At 39.2% G+C, this 13,453-nt stretch overlaps 1 protein-coding gene across 1 annotated transcript in view; it reads left to right on the top strand.

Moving 5' to 3' along the window:
* The window catches only part of LOC112230226 (activating transcription factor 7-interacting protein 1), a 28,357-nt gene extending 16,081 nt beyond the window's left edge, over window positions 1-12,276 (top strand). Inside the window, exons 13-14 of the mRNA XM_024396423.2 lie at window positions 3,179-3,252; window positions 11,262-12,276. Coding sequence (XP_024252191.1) covers window positions 3,179-3,252; window positions 11,262-11,744 — 557 coding nt within the window. The 3' untranslated portion in view covers window positions 11,745-12,276. The remainder of the gene's footprint in view (window positions 1-3,178; window positions 3,253-11,261) is intronic.
* Window positions 12,277-13,453: the final 1,177 nt, after the last annotated feature.

Here is a 13,453-nt window from a genome sequence, read left to right as displayed (position 1 = left end):
TTGTCCTGACAAAAAATCCCGTTTACTACGGGAACGTTACTTTTCCAAAAATGAAAATACTGCCCCCTAGTCACAAAAGGTTAACTAACCTCCAGACAAGCTTCGATGCCGTACAACTCTCCTTCCGTTGCCTCCAACTGCTCTTAAATGCAAGTCAAACTAAATGCATACTCTTCAACCAACCGTTGCCCGCCCGCCCGTCCAGCATCACTACTCTGGACGGTTCTAACTTATAGAGTATGTGGACAACTATAAATACCTAAGCATCTCCAATCCAAAAATAAATCTAGAATCGGCTTCCTATTTCGCAACAAAGCATCCTTCACTCATACTGCCAAACATACCCTTGTAAAACTGACCATCCTACTGATCCTTGACTTCGGCAATGTCATTTACAAAATAGCCTCCAACACTTTACTCAACAAATTGGATGCAGTCTATCACAGTGCCATCCGTTTTGTCACCAAAGCCCTATATACTACCCACCATTGCGTCCTGTACGCTCTCATTGGCTGGCCCTGGCGTCATACTCGACGCTAAACTCACTGGCTCCAGGTCATCTACAAGTCTCTGATAGGTAAAGCCCCGCCTTATCTCAGCTCACTGGTCACAATAGCAGCACCCACCCGTATCACGCGCTCCAGCAGGTATATCTCACTGGTCGCCCCCAAAGCCAATTCCTCCTTTGGCCGTCTTTACTTCCAGTTCTCTGCTGCCAATGACTGGCACAAACAGCAAAAATCACTGAAGTTGGAGACTAGAGGTCGACCAATTATGATTTTTCAATACCAATACCGATTTATTGGAGGGACAACAAAAGCCCGTAAAGATTAATCGGCCGATTTCTTTTACATTTTTTATCTATATATATATTTGTAATGATGACAATTACAACAATACTGAATGAACACTTATTTTAACTTAACTTCTTGATGCTACCCATCCCTTTAGCGGGATAATTGTCATCAACAACCGCTGAATTGCATAGCGCCACATTCAAATAATATTACAAAAAATATTTATATTCACATTCACAAGTGCAATATAGCAAAACACAGTATAGCCTTTTGTTAATCCACCTGTCGTGTCAGATTTTGAAAATATGCTTTACAGCGAAAGCAATCCAAGCGTTTGTAAGTTTATCGATCGCTCGACAAAAGATTATGTACACCTAGCATCAAGAAGGAAGCCTGTACAGAATAAACATATTCCAAAACATGCATCCTGTTTGCAATTAAAACTGCAAAAAAGGTGGCAAAGAAATTAACTTTATGTCCTGAATACAAAGTGTTATTTTTGGGGCAAATCCAACACAACATATCACTGTGTACCACGTTTCATATACTGAACAAAAATATAAATGCAACATGCAACAATTTCTAAGATGTTATGTTGTTACAGTTCATATGAGGAAATCAGTCAATTGAAATAAATGAATTCGGCCTTAATCTATGGATTTCACATGCTGGAAATACAGATATGCATCTGTTGGTCACAGATACCTTAAAACATTGGGCCTCACAATGGGCCTCACAGTATCTTCACAGTATCCTCACAGTCTCTTCACAGTATTACTGTGCATTCAAATTGCCATCAATAAAATGTAATTGTGTTCGTTTTCCGTAGCTTATACCTGCCCATACCATATCCCCACTGCCACCATGGGGCACTCTGTTCACAACGTTGACATGAGCAAACAGCTTGCCCACACAACGCCATAAACGTGGTCTGCGGTTGTGAGGCTGGTAGGACATACTGCAAAATCTCTAAAACAACGATGAGAGAAATTAACATTAAATTCTCTGGCAACAGCTCTGGTGGACATTCCGGCAGGCAGCATGCCAATTGCACACTCCCTCAACTTGAGACATCTGTGACATTGTATTTTGTGACAAAACTGAACATTGCATGTATAGGAAATTTCTGGGATCTTTTATTTCAGCTCATGAAACATGGGACTAACACTTTACAAGTAGCGTTTTTATATATTTTTTTCAGTATATGATTATGATGGTCATAATGCTCCTTGACAGGGTCATAAGCAAGCATAGTGGTGGGGCTGGCTGCATCATGTTATGAGTATGCTTGTCATTGGCAGGGACTAGGGAATTTTTTATGGTAAAAAGAAACAATTTTTTTAAATCCTAGAGGATAACCTGGTCCAGTCTGCTTTCCAAAAGACACTGGGAGACCGTCACCTTTCAGCAGGACAATAACCTAAAACAAGGCCAAATATACACTCGAGTTGCTTACCAAGACAACGTTGAATGTTCCTGTGTGGTCTAGTTTCAGTTTTGACTTAAATTGGCTTGAATATCAATGGCAAGACTTGAAAATGGCTGTCTAGCAATGATCAACAACCAACTTGACAGAGCTTGAAGAATTGTAATAATAAAATGTGCAAAGCTCTTAGACTTACCAGAAATAGTCACAGCTGTAATCTGCCAAAGGTGATTCTATCATGTATTGACTCAGGGGGTTGAATACTCTAATCAAGATGTTTTAAAAAATATATTTTTTATATATACAAATATTAGAATTTTACTTTCACATTTAGTATTTTGTGTAGATTGTTGACAAAAAAATTACAAATCAATTTTAATCCCACTTTGTAACAGCAAAATGTGGAAAAAGTCATGAGGTCATACTTTGAAGGCGCTGTAAAGTCTAAGATCTTTGATTGGCTGAGGCACAATTTGTGACCGGAAATAATCAACGCCAGCTGGACTTGTTAGCATATGGCTAAGTGTGCCAGGATATCTAAATGGAATAGCTAACGTGTAGCGTTCTATCACGTGCAAATACGTAGACCATTTTAAATTGCAGATGCGGAGTTGGACAAAAAGTTTACGTTTAAACATTTTCTAATGTTCATATATGGACCCCATATCACCCTGATATTACTATAACACTCATTAGATTCTAATCTTAATTGCTGGATGTTTTATGATTGTGGTCAGTCAGTTGACACAATTTAATAGAATTCCAAGGATATCTATTAGCCTAGCCATGCCTGTTATTTAATGTGTTATAAGTCAGCTCTGTCTATTTGCTCTGTAAAAGTGGTTCTGAGTAAAAGTTTGCATATTGTTTTACTGAAAGAATCTTGTGATCAACGCAGATTTGAGGAGGGGATGCTTATTCTGTTATCTAATTTGACATTGTCCTCTCTTTACAGGCACAACATCAAGAGCATCTCCTCAACAGTCAGTTGGCGGTCCTCATCTGACAGTTCACTACCGCCCCCCTCTGGTGAGTTTGTTACCGCTGAATCTATTTCACATATTCATATTTTTCTTTGATTCATTTGAGTTCCTATAACATTTTAACGTGTTAATTTCTCAACATTTTAATGAATACGAAACAAACAACACAATGAAATACAAATAGGCAGCTCCTTGGCCACCTATATTAAGTAATGACCTTGACCTTTAAGATTTATCCTTACTTTTCATATTTAATATAGCTTTTGTAAAATAACATTAAAATATCATTTCTGTGTTGTACTGAAGGACATGTGTTTTTGTTACAAAGGTTACTAGAGGGTGAAATCATCAAATATTTCAGAGAGATTTACTGACCTCATCACATTGATAGAGAGTCTTCAATGGGTCTTCTTTGTGATGTCACACACTGTCACATGATTACCATCATGTGATATGCTTTAAAATGGCTTTTTACCTTTGTTATACTGAATGACATTGATGAAGCGCAAAAGTCCGGACAAAAGTTGTTCAAGTTTTAAAATATTTTTTCGATACAGTATGTCGGCCATTACTCTATATATTTTTGCACACACTAACACACACACAAAAAAAGATGGCGCCGACAGAGATGGTCGCCTTGCTTCAAGTCCTTAGGAAACTGCAGTAATTTTGTTTTGTATGTATTATTTCTTACATTGTTAGCCCAGAAAATCTCAAGTGTTCTTACATACAGCCGGGAAGAACTATTGGATATAAGAGCGACGTCAACTTACCAACATTACGACCAGGAATATTTCTTTCCCGAAGCGAATCCTTTGTTCGGACCTCCACCCTGGGGACATTGGATATAATCCCAGAGGCCGACCCAAAACATCGTCATCACTGCAGGAGAGGCAGACGGAGCGGCCTCCTGGTTAGACTTAGAATGGCGAGCACGCCGCTTCCGAGCATATTAGTCGCCAATGACCAGTCTCTAGACAACAAGGTGGACAAAATTAGGGCATGAGTTGCCTTCCAGAGAGACATCAGAGATTTTAACATTCTCTGTTTCACGGAAACATGGCTCTCTCGGCATGTTGTCAGAGTCGGTACAGTCACCAGGTTTCTTCATGCATCACGCCGACAGAAACAAACATCTCTCTGGTAAGAAGAAGGGCAGGGGATGTATGCCTGATGATTAAAGACTCATGGTGTAACAATAACAACACACAGGAACTCGATTCCTTTTGTTCACCTGACCTAGAATTCCATACAATCAAATGCCGACTGCATTATCTCCCAAGAGAATTCTCTTCGATTATAGTCACAGCCATGTATATCCCCACCCCACTTCAACGGCCCTGAAAGAACTGCACTGGACGCTATGTAAACTGGAAACCATATATCCTGAGGATGCATTTATTGTAGCTGGGGATTTCAACAAAGCTAATTTGAGAACAAGACTACCTAAATTCTACCAGCACATTGACTGTTGTACCGGCTCGAGCAAAACACTGGACCACTGCTACTCTAACTTCCATGATGCATACAAGTTCCTCCCCCGCCCTCCCTTCGGCAAATCCTACCATGACACCATCTTGCTCATACCGTCCAATAGGCAGAACCTCAAATAGGGTGACGAGAACCATTCAACGCTGGTCTGACCAATTGGAATCCACACTTCAAGAGTGGGCTGGAAAATGTTCCGGGAAGCCTCAGACAATAACATATATTTATACGCCCAACTCGGTGAGCAAATTTATTAGGAAGTGCATTGGAGATGTTGTACCCACTGTGACTATTAAAACCTACCCCAACCAGAAACCGTGGATAGATGGCAGGAATCGCGCAAAACTCAAAGCGCAAACCACCGCATTCAACCATGGAAAGAGGTCAGGGAATATGGCCAAATATAAACAGTCTAGTTTTTCCCTCCACAAGGCAATTAAATTCATCACCACAATTTGTTCTATTTTTTTCACGCCACCTCCTCTGATTTAATCTCCATTTCCCCCTCTTTTTTTCAGCATCAGATTGTGTCATTGTATGGATCGGTGGATGATCAGGATTGACAACCTTTTTTCTTCTCTGATAGCTAAAAAATGAAAATGTAATAGTTATGACACGAGCACAGAATATGATTTGCATCCATGAAATGTTATTAGTAGTCTATTAATAGTAAGCTATACAATGATAACACTTAATCAAAGTTTAAAAGTTAAATCAACTCCCTCTCCCAAACATGTTTTGTTACCATTTCACTGCTAATGTTAATAATAATCACTCTACTGTAATTTGAGCCTGCGGAAAACACTTTACATAACTATCATGTAATAATGCAACTTAATGCTAAGTATTATGCATTATTACACTGCAACTGGTACATTTCTATTCAATGCAGGTACACAAATGCAATTTCAAGATACCTACACAAAATAGATAGATAAAATGGCCATCAAACTACTTCAATTCAAACTTGTACAGTCTCGATTTTTTATAAAGTGCCCCAAATGTGAAGCAGCATTTAACTAATATAATTCATAATCCAGTCAAATAATATTACTCAAAATATTCATATTCATGAAATCACAAGTGCAATATTGCAAAACACAGCTTAGTCTTTTGTTAATCCACCTGTCTTCTCAGATTTTGAAATGATGCTTTACAGCGAAAGCAATCCAAGCGTTTGTGTAAGTTTATCCATCACATGACAAAACATTAAGTACACTTAGCATCAGGTAGCTTGGTCACGAAAATCAGAAAAGCAATCAAATTAATCGCTTACCTTTGATGATCTTCGGATGTTTTCACTCACGAGACTCCAATTTACACAACAAATGTTCCTTTTATTCCATGAAGATTATTTTATATCCAAAATACCTCCGTTTGTTTGGCGCATTATGTTCAGAAATTCACAGGAAAGAGCGGTCACGACAACGCAGACAAATTCCAAATAGTATCCGTAATGTCCACAGAAACATGTCAAACCTTTTTTTTTAATAATCAATCCTCAGGTTGTTTTTAAAATATATAATCGATAATATATCTTTCACAGTAGGAGAGGGAAAAGCAATACCTATCCAAACTCTGTTGCGCTAGCAAAAGTCATGTGACCACTTAACGCAATGTTATCTTTCTGGCTCATTTTTCAAAATAAAAGCCTGAAACGATGTCTGAAGACTGTTGACACCTTGAGGAAGCGATAGGAAAAGGAATCTGGTTGATATCCCTTTAAATGGAGCAATGGGAGGCTATGGAACATGGAGTTTTCAAAATAGAGCCACTTCCTGGTTTGATTTTTCTCGGGGTTTCGCCTGCAATATCAGTTCTGTTATACGCAGAGACAATATTTTGACAGTTTTAGAAACTTTAGAGTTTTTTTATCCTAACCTGTCAATTATATGCATATTCTAGCATCTGGTCATGAGAAATAGGCCGTTTACATTGGGAACGTTATTTTTCTAAACATAAAAATAGTGCCCCCTAGCTTCAAGAGGTTAAAACCTGTTACGGATTCGGGTTCCCATTTGGGAACCGACGTTAACTGGGACGTGGCGCATGGAACGCAAAAATATTCTTAGAAATATTTAACCTCCACACACTAACAAGTCCAATAGCTCAAATGAAAGATAAACACCTTGTTCATCTAGCCAGCAAGTCAGATTTCTAAAATGTTTTACGGCGAAAACATAGCACATATTTATGTCAAACCACCACCAAAGACACAGCTAATTTTAATTAGCCACGTTGAACAAAATATGCAATCAACAACCGCAGGATTAAAAGAAAAATAATTCACTAACCTTTTGAAAATCTTCATCAGATGACAGTAATAGGACATGTTACACAGTACATTTATGTTTTTTTCAATAATATGCAATTTATATCCATAAATCTCTGTTTACAATGACGCCATGTTCAAAAAATGCTACTCAAATGTCCGGAGAAATGATGATATCTGCCGGAGCTAACGTCAGATAACAAGCAATACACATCATAAACTTTGACTAAATATACATGTTCTACATATAGTTAAAAAGATACACTTCTTCTTAATGCAACCGCTGTGTTACATTTACATTTACATTTTACATTCTGTTGCCAAGAGAGAGTTTGGGAGAATGGCTGCCCTGAGAGTTCTGCTTTACATAGAGACATAATTTGAACGGTTTTAGAAGCTTTAGAGTGTTTTCTATTCAATAATAATTATTATATGCATATATTAGCAATTTTTGACAGATTTTTCTTCTGTTTACTATGGGCACGCAATTCCTCCAAAGGGGGCAGTAGTCAGCCCTATCTTTAACAGGTTTTAACTCCAGTGACCACTGAAGGAAACTATTTTGAGCAGCCCCTGAAATACTGGTACAAGTACAACATGAACCTGCACCTCCAGAGCTGGAGCAACCATCTGAGTCCTTGACTCCAGAACTAGAGCAATCCCTTGAGCCTCAATCTCAAACACTGGAGCAACCACTTGCTTCCTCTACTCCATAAAAAGTGAAAAGGGTATCAAAGCGTTGCAAGCGGCTGCAAAAAGAAAAACGAGAACTAAAGAAGAAAATTCTACAACTGGAAATGCAACGAAAACAATCGCAACAAAGTGACAAATTACGAAAGGGCATGCAATCTAACTGAAAAATACAGGCCACGAGGGGAAAAGAAAATGTATTCCGTGAGGAAAACACTGGTCATTGCATTTCTTAGGAGAGATGAAAATAGTGGCCTTTTCTCAGGGAAGAAAGACACGATCATGCAAAAGAAGATTGAGGCGCATACTCATGAAATCTCTAAAATAACGCCATGCAGAGTACAATTCAGAGGTGGATGGAACACTCGCTGTCATACAGACAGTTTTTACGACTGTGGCCACTTTACATTACAGAGCCGAAGGCACATGACCTCAACACCTGTGCGTGTCTCGATCGCGAGAATGTGAAACTTCTAGTTGACAGGTTGAGCCAAAGCGGGTTGCTGCAAACCTCAAGAGTTTCCGAGTTACTGTCTTCCATTGTCTGTGATCTCAAGAACAGGCAATGCATGTACCGTCTTTGTGCAAAGTTATGCTATGATGAAATAGAGCTGGTCCTACCTGAAGAGAATGTACTAATTTCCTGGCAACAGTGGCAAAGGGAGAAATCAAGCAATGGAGAAAGATCATTCTCAAATTTTGTGAGACAAAAAACAGATGGGCAAGTGGCTCGATCTGGTTAAAAACTTAAACGAGTAACTGGATGCACTTGAGAGGCACCAGTTTAACTGGCTGCACCAAGTTGAGCAGTGCCGAAACTTTAAAGACACACTTAAAGAACACAAGGTTGTAATCCACATGGACTTTTCTGAAAATTATGCATGTCAGCTGCATACAGAGTTTCAGGCTTTTCATTTTGGAGGCGGCCGTAAGAAGGCAACTATACACACAAGTGTTGTGTACACACCACAGGAATGCTAATCCTATGCCGCCATTTCAGAGTCCCTCCGGCATGACGAGCGTGCCGTGTGGACTCATCTGAAGCCTTTCTTGGATGATAGGAAGGGAAAAAAACATCCCCGACTCCACTACATGCATGAGTGATGGCCCCGTCACGCAATCTAGAAATAAAAATAATTTCTACCTCTTGAGCACGGTGTCATTTCTCATGGGTTTCAAAGAGGTAATTTTTTTGAGAAGTCCCACGGAAAAGGTGCTCTTGATGGGGTCGGTGGTTCAATTAAACGTTGTACAGATGAGTTTGTCAAAAAGGGCGGTGACCTTCAGAGCCCAAAAGAGCTCTACACCATGCTGGAGAAAACGCAGTCAAGTGTAAAGTATTTCTGGTTTGAGGATGAGATTAACCGATTCTGATGAAGCAGTTCCAAATTATTTGCCAGCTGTCAAATTAACCTTAAAAATCCACCAGATCATCGCAAAGGAACCTGGAAAGATCCACCATCGAGAGGTGTCCTGCTTCTGCTCCCGAGCAGGTAACCCCTGTGAGTGCAATGCTCCAACAGAGGTAGACTTTCAGAACCAAAATGCAGAAGCAAAAGACAACCTGTCCCCAATGGTGAAACCACCAGAGGACTTAAAAGGAAAGTTCATAATAGTCAATTACGATTACCAGCCATTTGTTGGCCAAGTTTTGAAGGTTGTAGGAGAGGAGATGGAAATCAGTTACATGCAACAAGCAGCTGAAAGAAAGAATTCATTTGCGTGGCTCCAAGTTCAGAACATCACATACTACTTCAAGTCGGATGTCCAAGCAGTAATCTCCCAACCAGAGCCGTGTACTACAACACGAAGGAATTCAAAACTCTGCAACTGACTGGGAAATGTTTACAGAGCTTCATTAGTCCAAATTCAAAACTCTGCAACTCTGACTGGGAAAAGTTTACCAAATTCCAAGTTACACACCAGTTAGGCTACAGAATACTACATAGGCCTACACAAGAAAATCTAAAAAGAAATCAATGTTTTAAAGATGTTATTGAATGATGAGTTCAATTTGAGAACGTTGATGAGTTCCATTTGATGTTCAAACAATGGAATTGGTTAATATTCTGATGTTCAGAAATGTTTTGTTTTGATGTTGGTGTAATAATTGTTAATGCATTTTCTTTCAAATGCCTGATGTAACATTACTTTGAGAACGATATCCACTGTTTTGTGATGATTTTAAGCAAAACTACAGTTTTTTGCCCAATGTTTTTTAATGAATGCTTTGTTTGAAAATGTTCGATGCTGATTTAATCCTATGTAAATTAAATTGTACCTCGTGTCAGTTAAACTATGTTGTATAGTAAAACCCATGTTCTTTGTGTGTGTGGCGTATGAGTCATTTCTCTCTCTCTCTCTCTCTAGTATGGAAGAGATTTAAGTTCAGCTAGCCTGCACATTTTAAACATCTTATCCTGTTTTTTACACAGTTTTATAACAACAAAATAGCTAAAAGAAAAATACTATTTCTGCTACTAATAATAGTTCATAGGATCATTATTGTTGTTGCTTAAGGATCACATTTAATCAATATTTGAGAGCTATAGTGATATGTGTCATTCGGGGTAACAAAATATTGTCATACAGTATAACACCAGTATTTTATTAAAATACAATAACTTGCTTTTGTATGACTCAGAGAGACAAAAACAAATCTCAAAGGATGAAGTGAAAGATATTGCCATAGATTTTAACATTTTTTTCAGTGTACGGCAGGAAGTTTTGTAGAAAAAAACTTAAACAAAATTAGTTGTACCTGTGACACATCAAATATGTGGTATTCAAAATAAAAGTGTCATTTTTTTCTGGGTAGTTATATTTCTGCCAGTCTAAGCATGGATATATAACCTTGTGGAGAAATTGATGTGAAAAATGTATCACTAGCCACTAAACAATGCCACTTAATATAATGTTTACATTCCCTACATTACTCATCTCATATGTATATACTGTACTCGATACCATCTACTGCATCTTGCCTATGCCATTCTGTACCATCACTCATTCATTTATCTTTATGTACATATTCTTCATCCCTTTACACTTGTGTGTATAAGGTAGTTGTTGTGAAATTGTTAGGTTAGATTACTCGTTGGTTATTACTGCATTGTTGGAACTACAGTTAATGCTACACTCGCATTAACATCTGCTAGCTGAACTTAAATCTTGCTTTAGATTGCATGTGTATGTAAAATTTGATTTGATTTGAACTAGAAGCACAAGCATTTCGCTACACTCGCATTAACATATGCTAACCACGTGTATGTGACAAATAACATTTGATTTGTAATTTTGAGGGGGAAAAACAGTGTTGTACTGAATTACATTTTACTAGGGTACATTCATATGAATCACAATAAAAATGAATTATTGGCTTTATTCTGGAATATAACTAATATAAGGGCGTAAGTGACACTCCAATGAACATTTAAAAAAATACTTTTAGGGAATTGTAATTGCTGTTTTATTTTTTCCTACTTTTGAAAACCTTAAGTCTTTTACCTATATATTTTTATTTTTCGAAGCTATACATTTGTGATATGTTTTCCTGCATATTTCTTGCCCTAATTAATTTCCATCTCCTCTTGTTTCCCTCCCAGGACTCTCCATCCAAAGCACGCATGGGAAACAATACCACTCCAACCAAGCCCCCCCCTGTCACCCTGCCCCCGTTACCCTTGGCTCCCTTGCCTCCTGGCCGGCTACCCATGGAGGCCAACCAGACCACGCCCCCCCAGCAGCCCCAGCTGAAGTTGGCCAGGGTGCAAAACCAGAATGGCATCGTCCTGTCATGGTGCGTGGCAGAGACTGACCTGACCTGTGCAGGCGTGGAAAGCTACCACCTGTACGCGTACCACCAGGACAACGCTGGGTCGGCCGGGAATGGCCCTGGAGCGGGGCAGCACTGGAAGAAGATTGGGGAGGTGAAGGCACTGCCACTGCCCATGGCCTGTACCCTCACCCAATTCGTTTCTGGATCTACGTATTACTTTGCTGTCCGGGCCCGGGATGTGTACGGGCGCTTCGGGACTTTTTGTGAGCCGCAGTGCACTGACGTCATCAGCGCGACGACTCCTAGCTGAGCCAACCAGGAATGGAAAAGGCATTTCATGTGACAGGAAGTTGATAGCATTCCACCTGCTTCTTTTTTAAGGTGTTCTGGAGGACCCTGACTGAGATTGCTTTAGTGTTAACACTTGTGAACGTACACAAACACACACCATGAGAAAACATCTAAATGTACACTGTTGGACTCCAGACTACTCTGATTGGAGAAAGGATATGGCAACGGTTATCGTTGTACATATCGTTGTATATTCTTTGTGAGTTAAGCTATTGTACATAAGTGAATTGTTCCCCATGGCAGGTCAGATATTTATATGTTGACTTCTGTTACCCTTGTCCAGATGTTTTTATTATAATTTTTTTTTTTTGGCTTTATAAAAAATAAGTAAAAGAAAATACATTTTAACGTTCACAGAAATTGCACAGGAATGCAACATCGGTGTTAGAACTTAAATGATGTTAGAACGATGATAGTAATTTTGTATGTATTGTCTGGTAACCAGACTTAATAGGAATGACAAATTCAATAAAATGTCTTATTGGAAAGTTTACAAGTGTTGAGATTCATTTTGTTAGCCTGTGTTTACACAGCTGTCCCCATTACACAGCTGTACCCCAATCTTGTTGTCTGTTTTACATGTGACCCATATCATATTTGCTCGTTCTCACTGATGTAGCCTCTGAAATAGCCCGCAGACGCAATGCTCATTTACTGCCACAGTACCTTTACATTTTTGGGTGATTATCTTGTCGGCATTGTATATGAATTGAGAATCACATGCGAATGTGGTAAGAATCGGAACAGACTCCATGTTTTTGCTGATGTTTACACAATTGGGAAAAGGTCAGATATTAATCGGATATGCCCATACATAAGAATTTGTTGTGCTGTGTAAACCAGGCAGATTTCATGGCTGTGTTTGCACAGGCAGCCCAATTGTGTCAATTACAGTGGGGCAAAAAAGTATTTAGTTAGCCACCAATTGTGCAAGTTCTCCCACTTTAAAGATGAGAGAGGCCTGTAATTTTCATCATAGGTACACTTCAACTATGACAGACAAAATTAGAAAAAAATCCAAAAAATCACATTGTAGGATTTTTTATGAATTTATTTGCAAATTATGGTGGAAAATAAGTATTTGTTCACCTACAAACAAGCAAGATTTCTGCCTCTCACAAACCTGTAACTTCTTATTTAAGAGGCTCCTCTGTCCTCCACTTGTTACCTGTATTAATGGCACCTGTTTGAACTTGTTATCAGCATGAAAGACACCTGTCCACAACTTCGAACAGTCACACTCCAAACTCCACTATGGCCAAGACCAAAGAGCTGTCAAAGGACACCAGAAACAAAATTGTAGACCTGCACCAGGCTGGGAAGACTGAATCTGCAATAGGTAAGCAGCTTGGTTTGAAGAAATCAACTGTGGGAGCAATTATTAGGAAATGGAAGACATACAAGACCACTGATAATCCCCCTCGATCTGGGTCTCCACGCAAGATCTCACCCCATGGGGTCAAAATGATCACAAGAACGGTGAGCAAAAATCCCAGAACCACACGGGGGGACCTAGTGAATGACCTGCAGAGAGCTGGGACCAAAGTAACAAAGCCTACCATCAGTAACACACTATGCCGCCGGGGACTCAAATCCTGCAGTGCCAGACGTGTCCCCCTGCTTAAGCCAGTACATGTCCAGGCCCGTCTGAAGTTCGCTAGAGAGCAT

The sequence above is a fragment of the Oncorhynchus tshawytscha genome, linkage group LG32 (genome assembly GCF_018296145.1).
Source record: "Oncorhynchus tshawytscha isolate Ot180627B linkage group LG32, Otsh_v2.0, whole genome shotgun sequence".
Classification (NCBI taxonomy): Eukaryota; Metazoa; Chordata; class Actinopteri; order Salmoniformes; family Salmonidae; genus Oncorhynchus; species Oncorhynchus tshawytscha.
The sequence above is the reverse complement of the archived record's forward strand: the minus strand, read 5'-3'. Positions and strand labels throughout refer to the sequence as shown.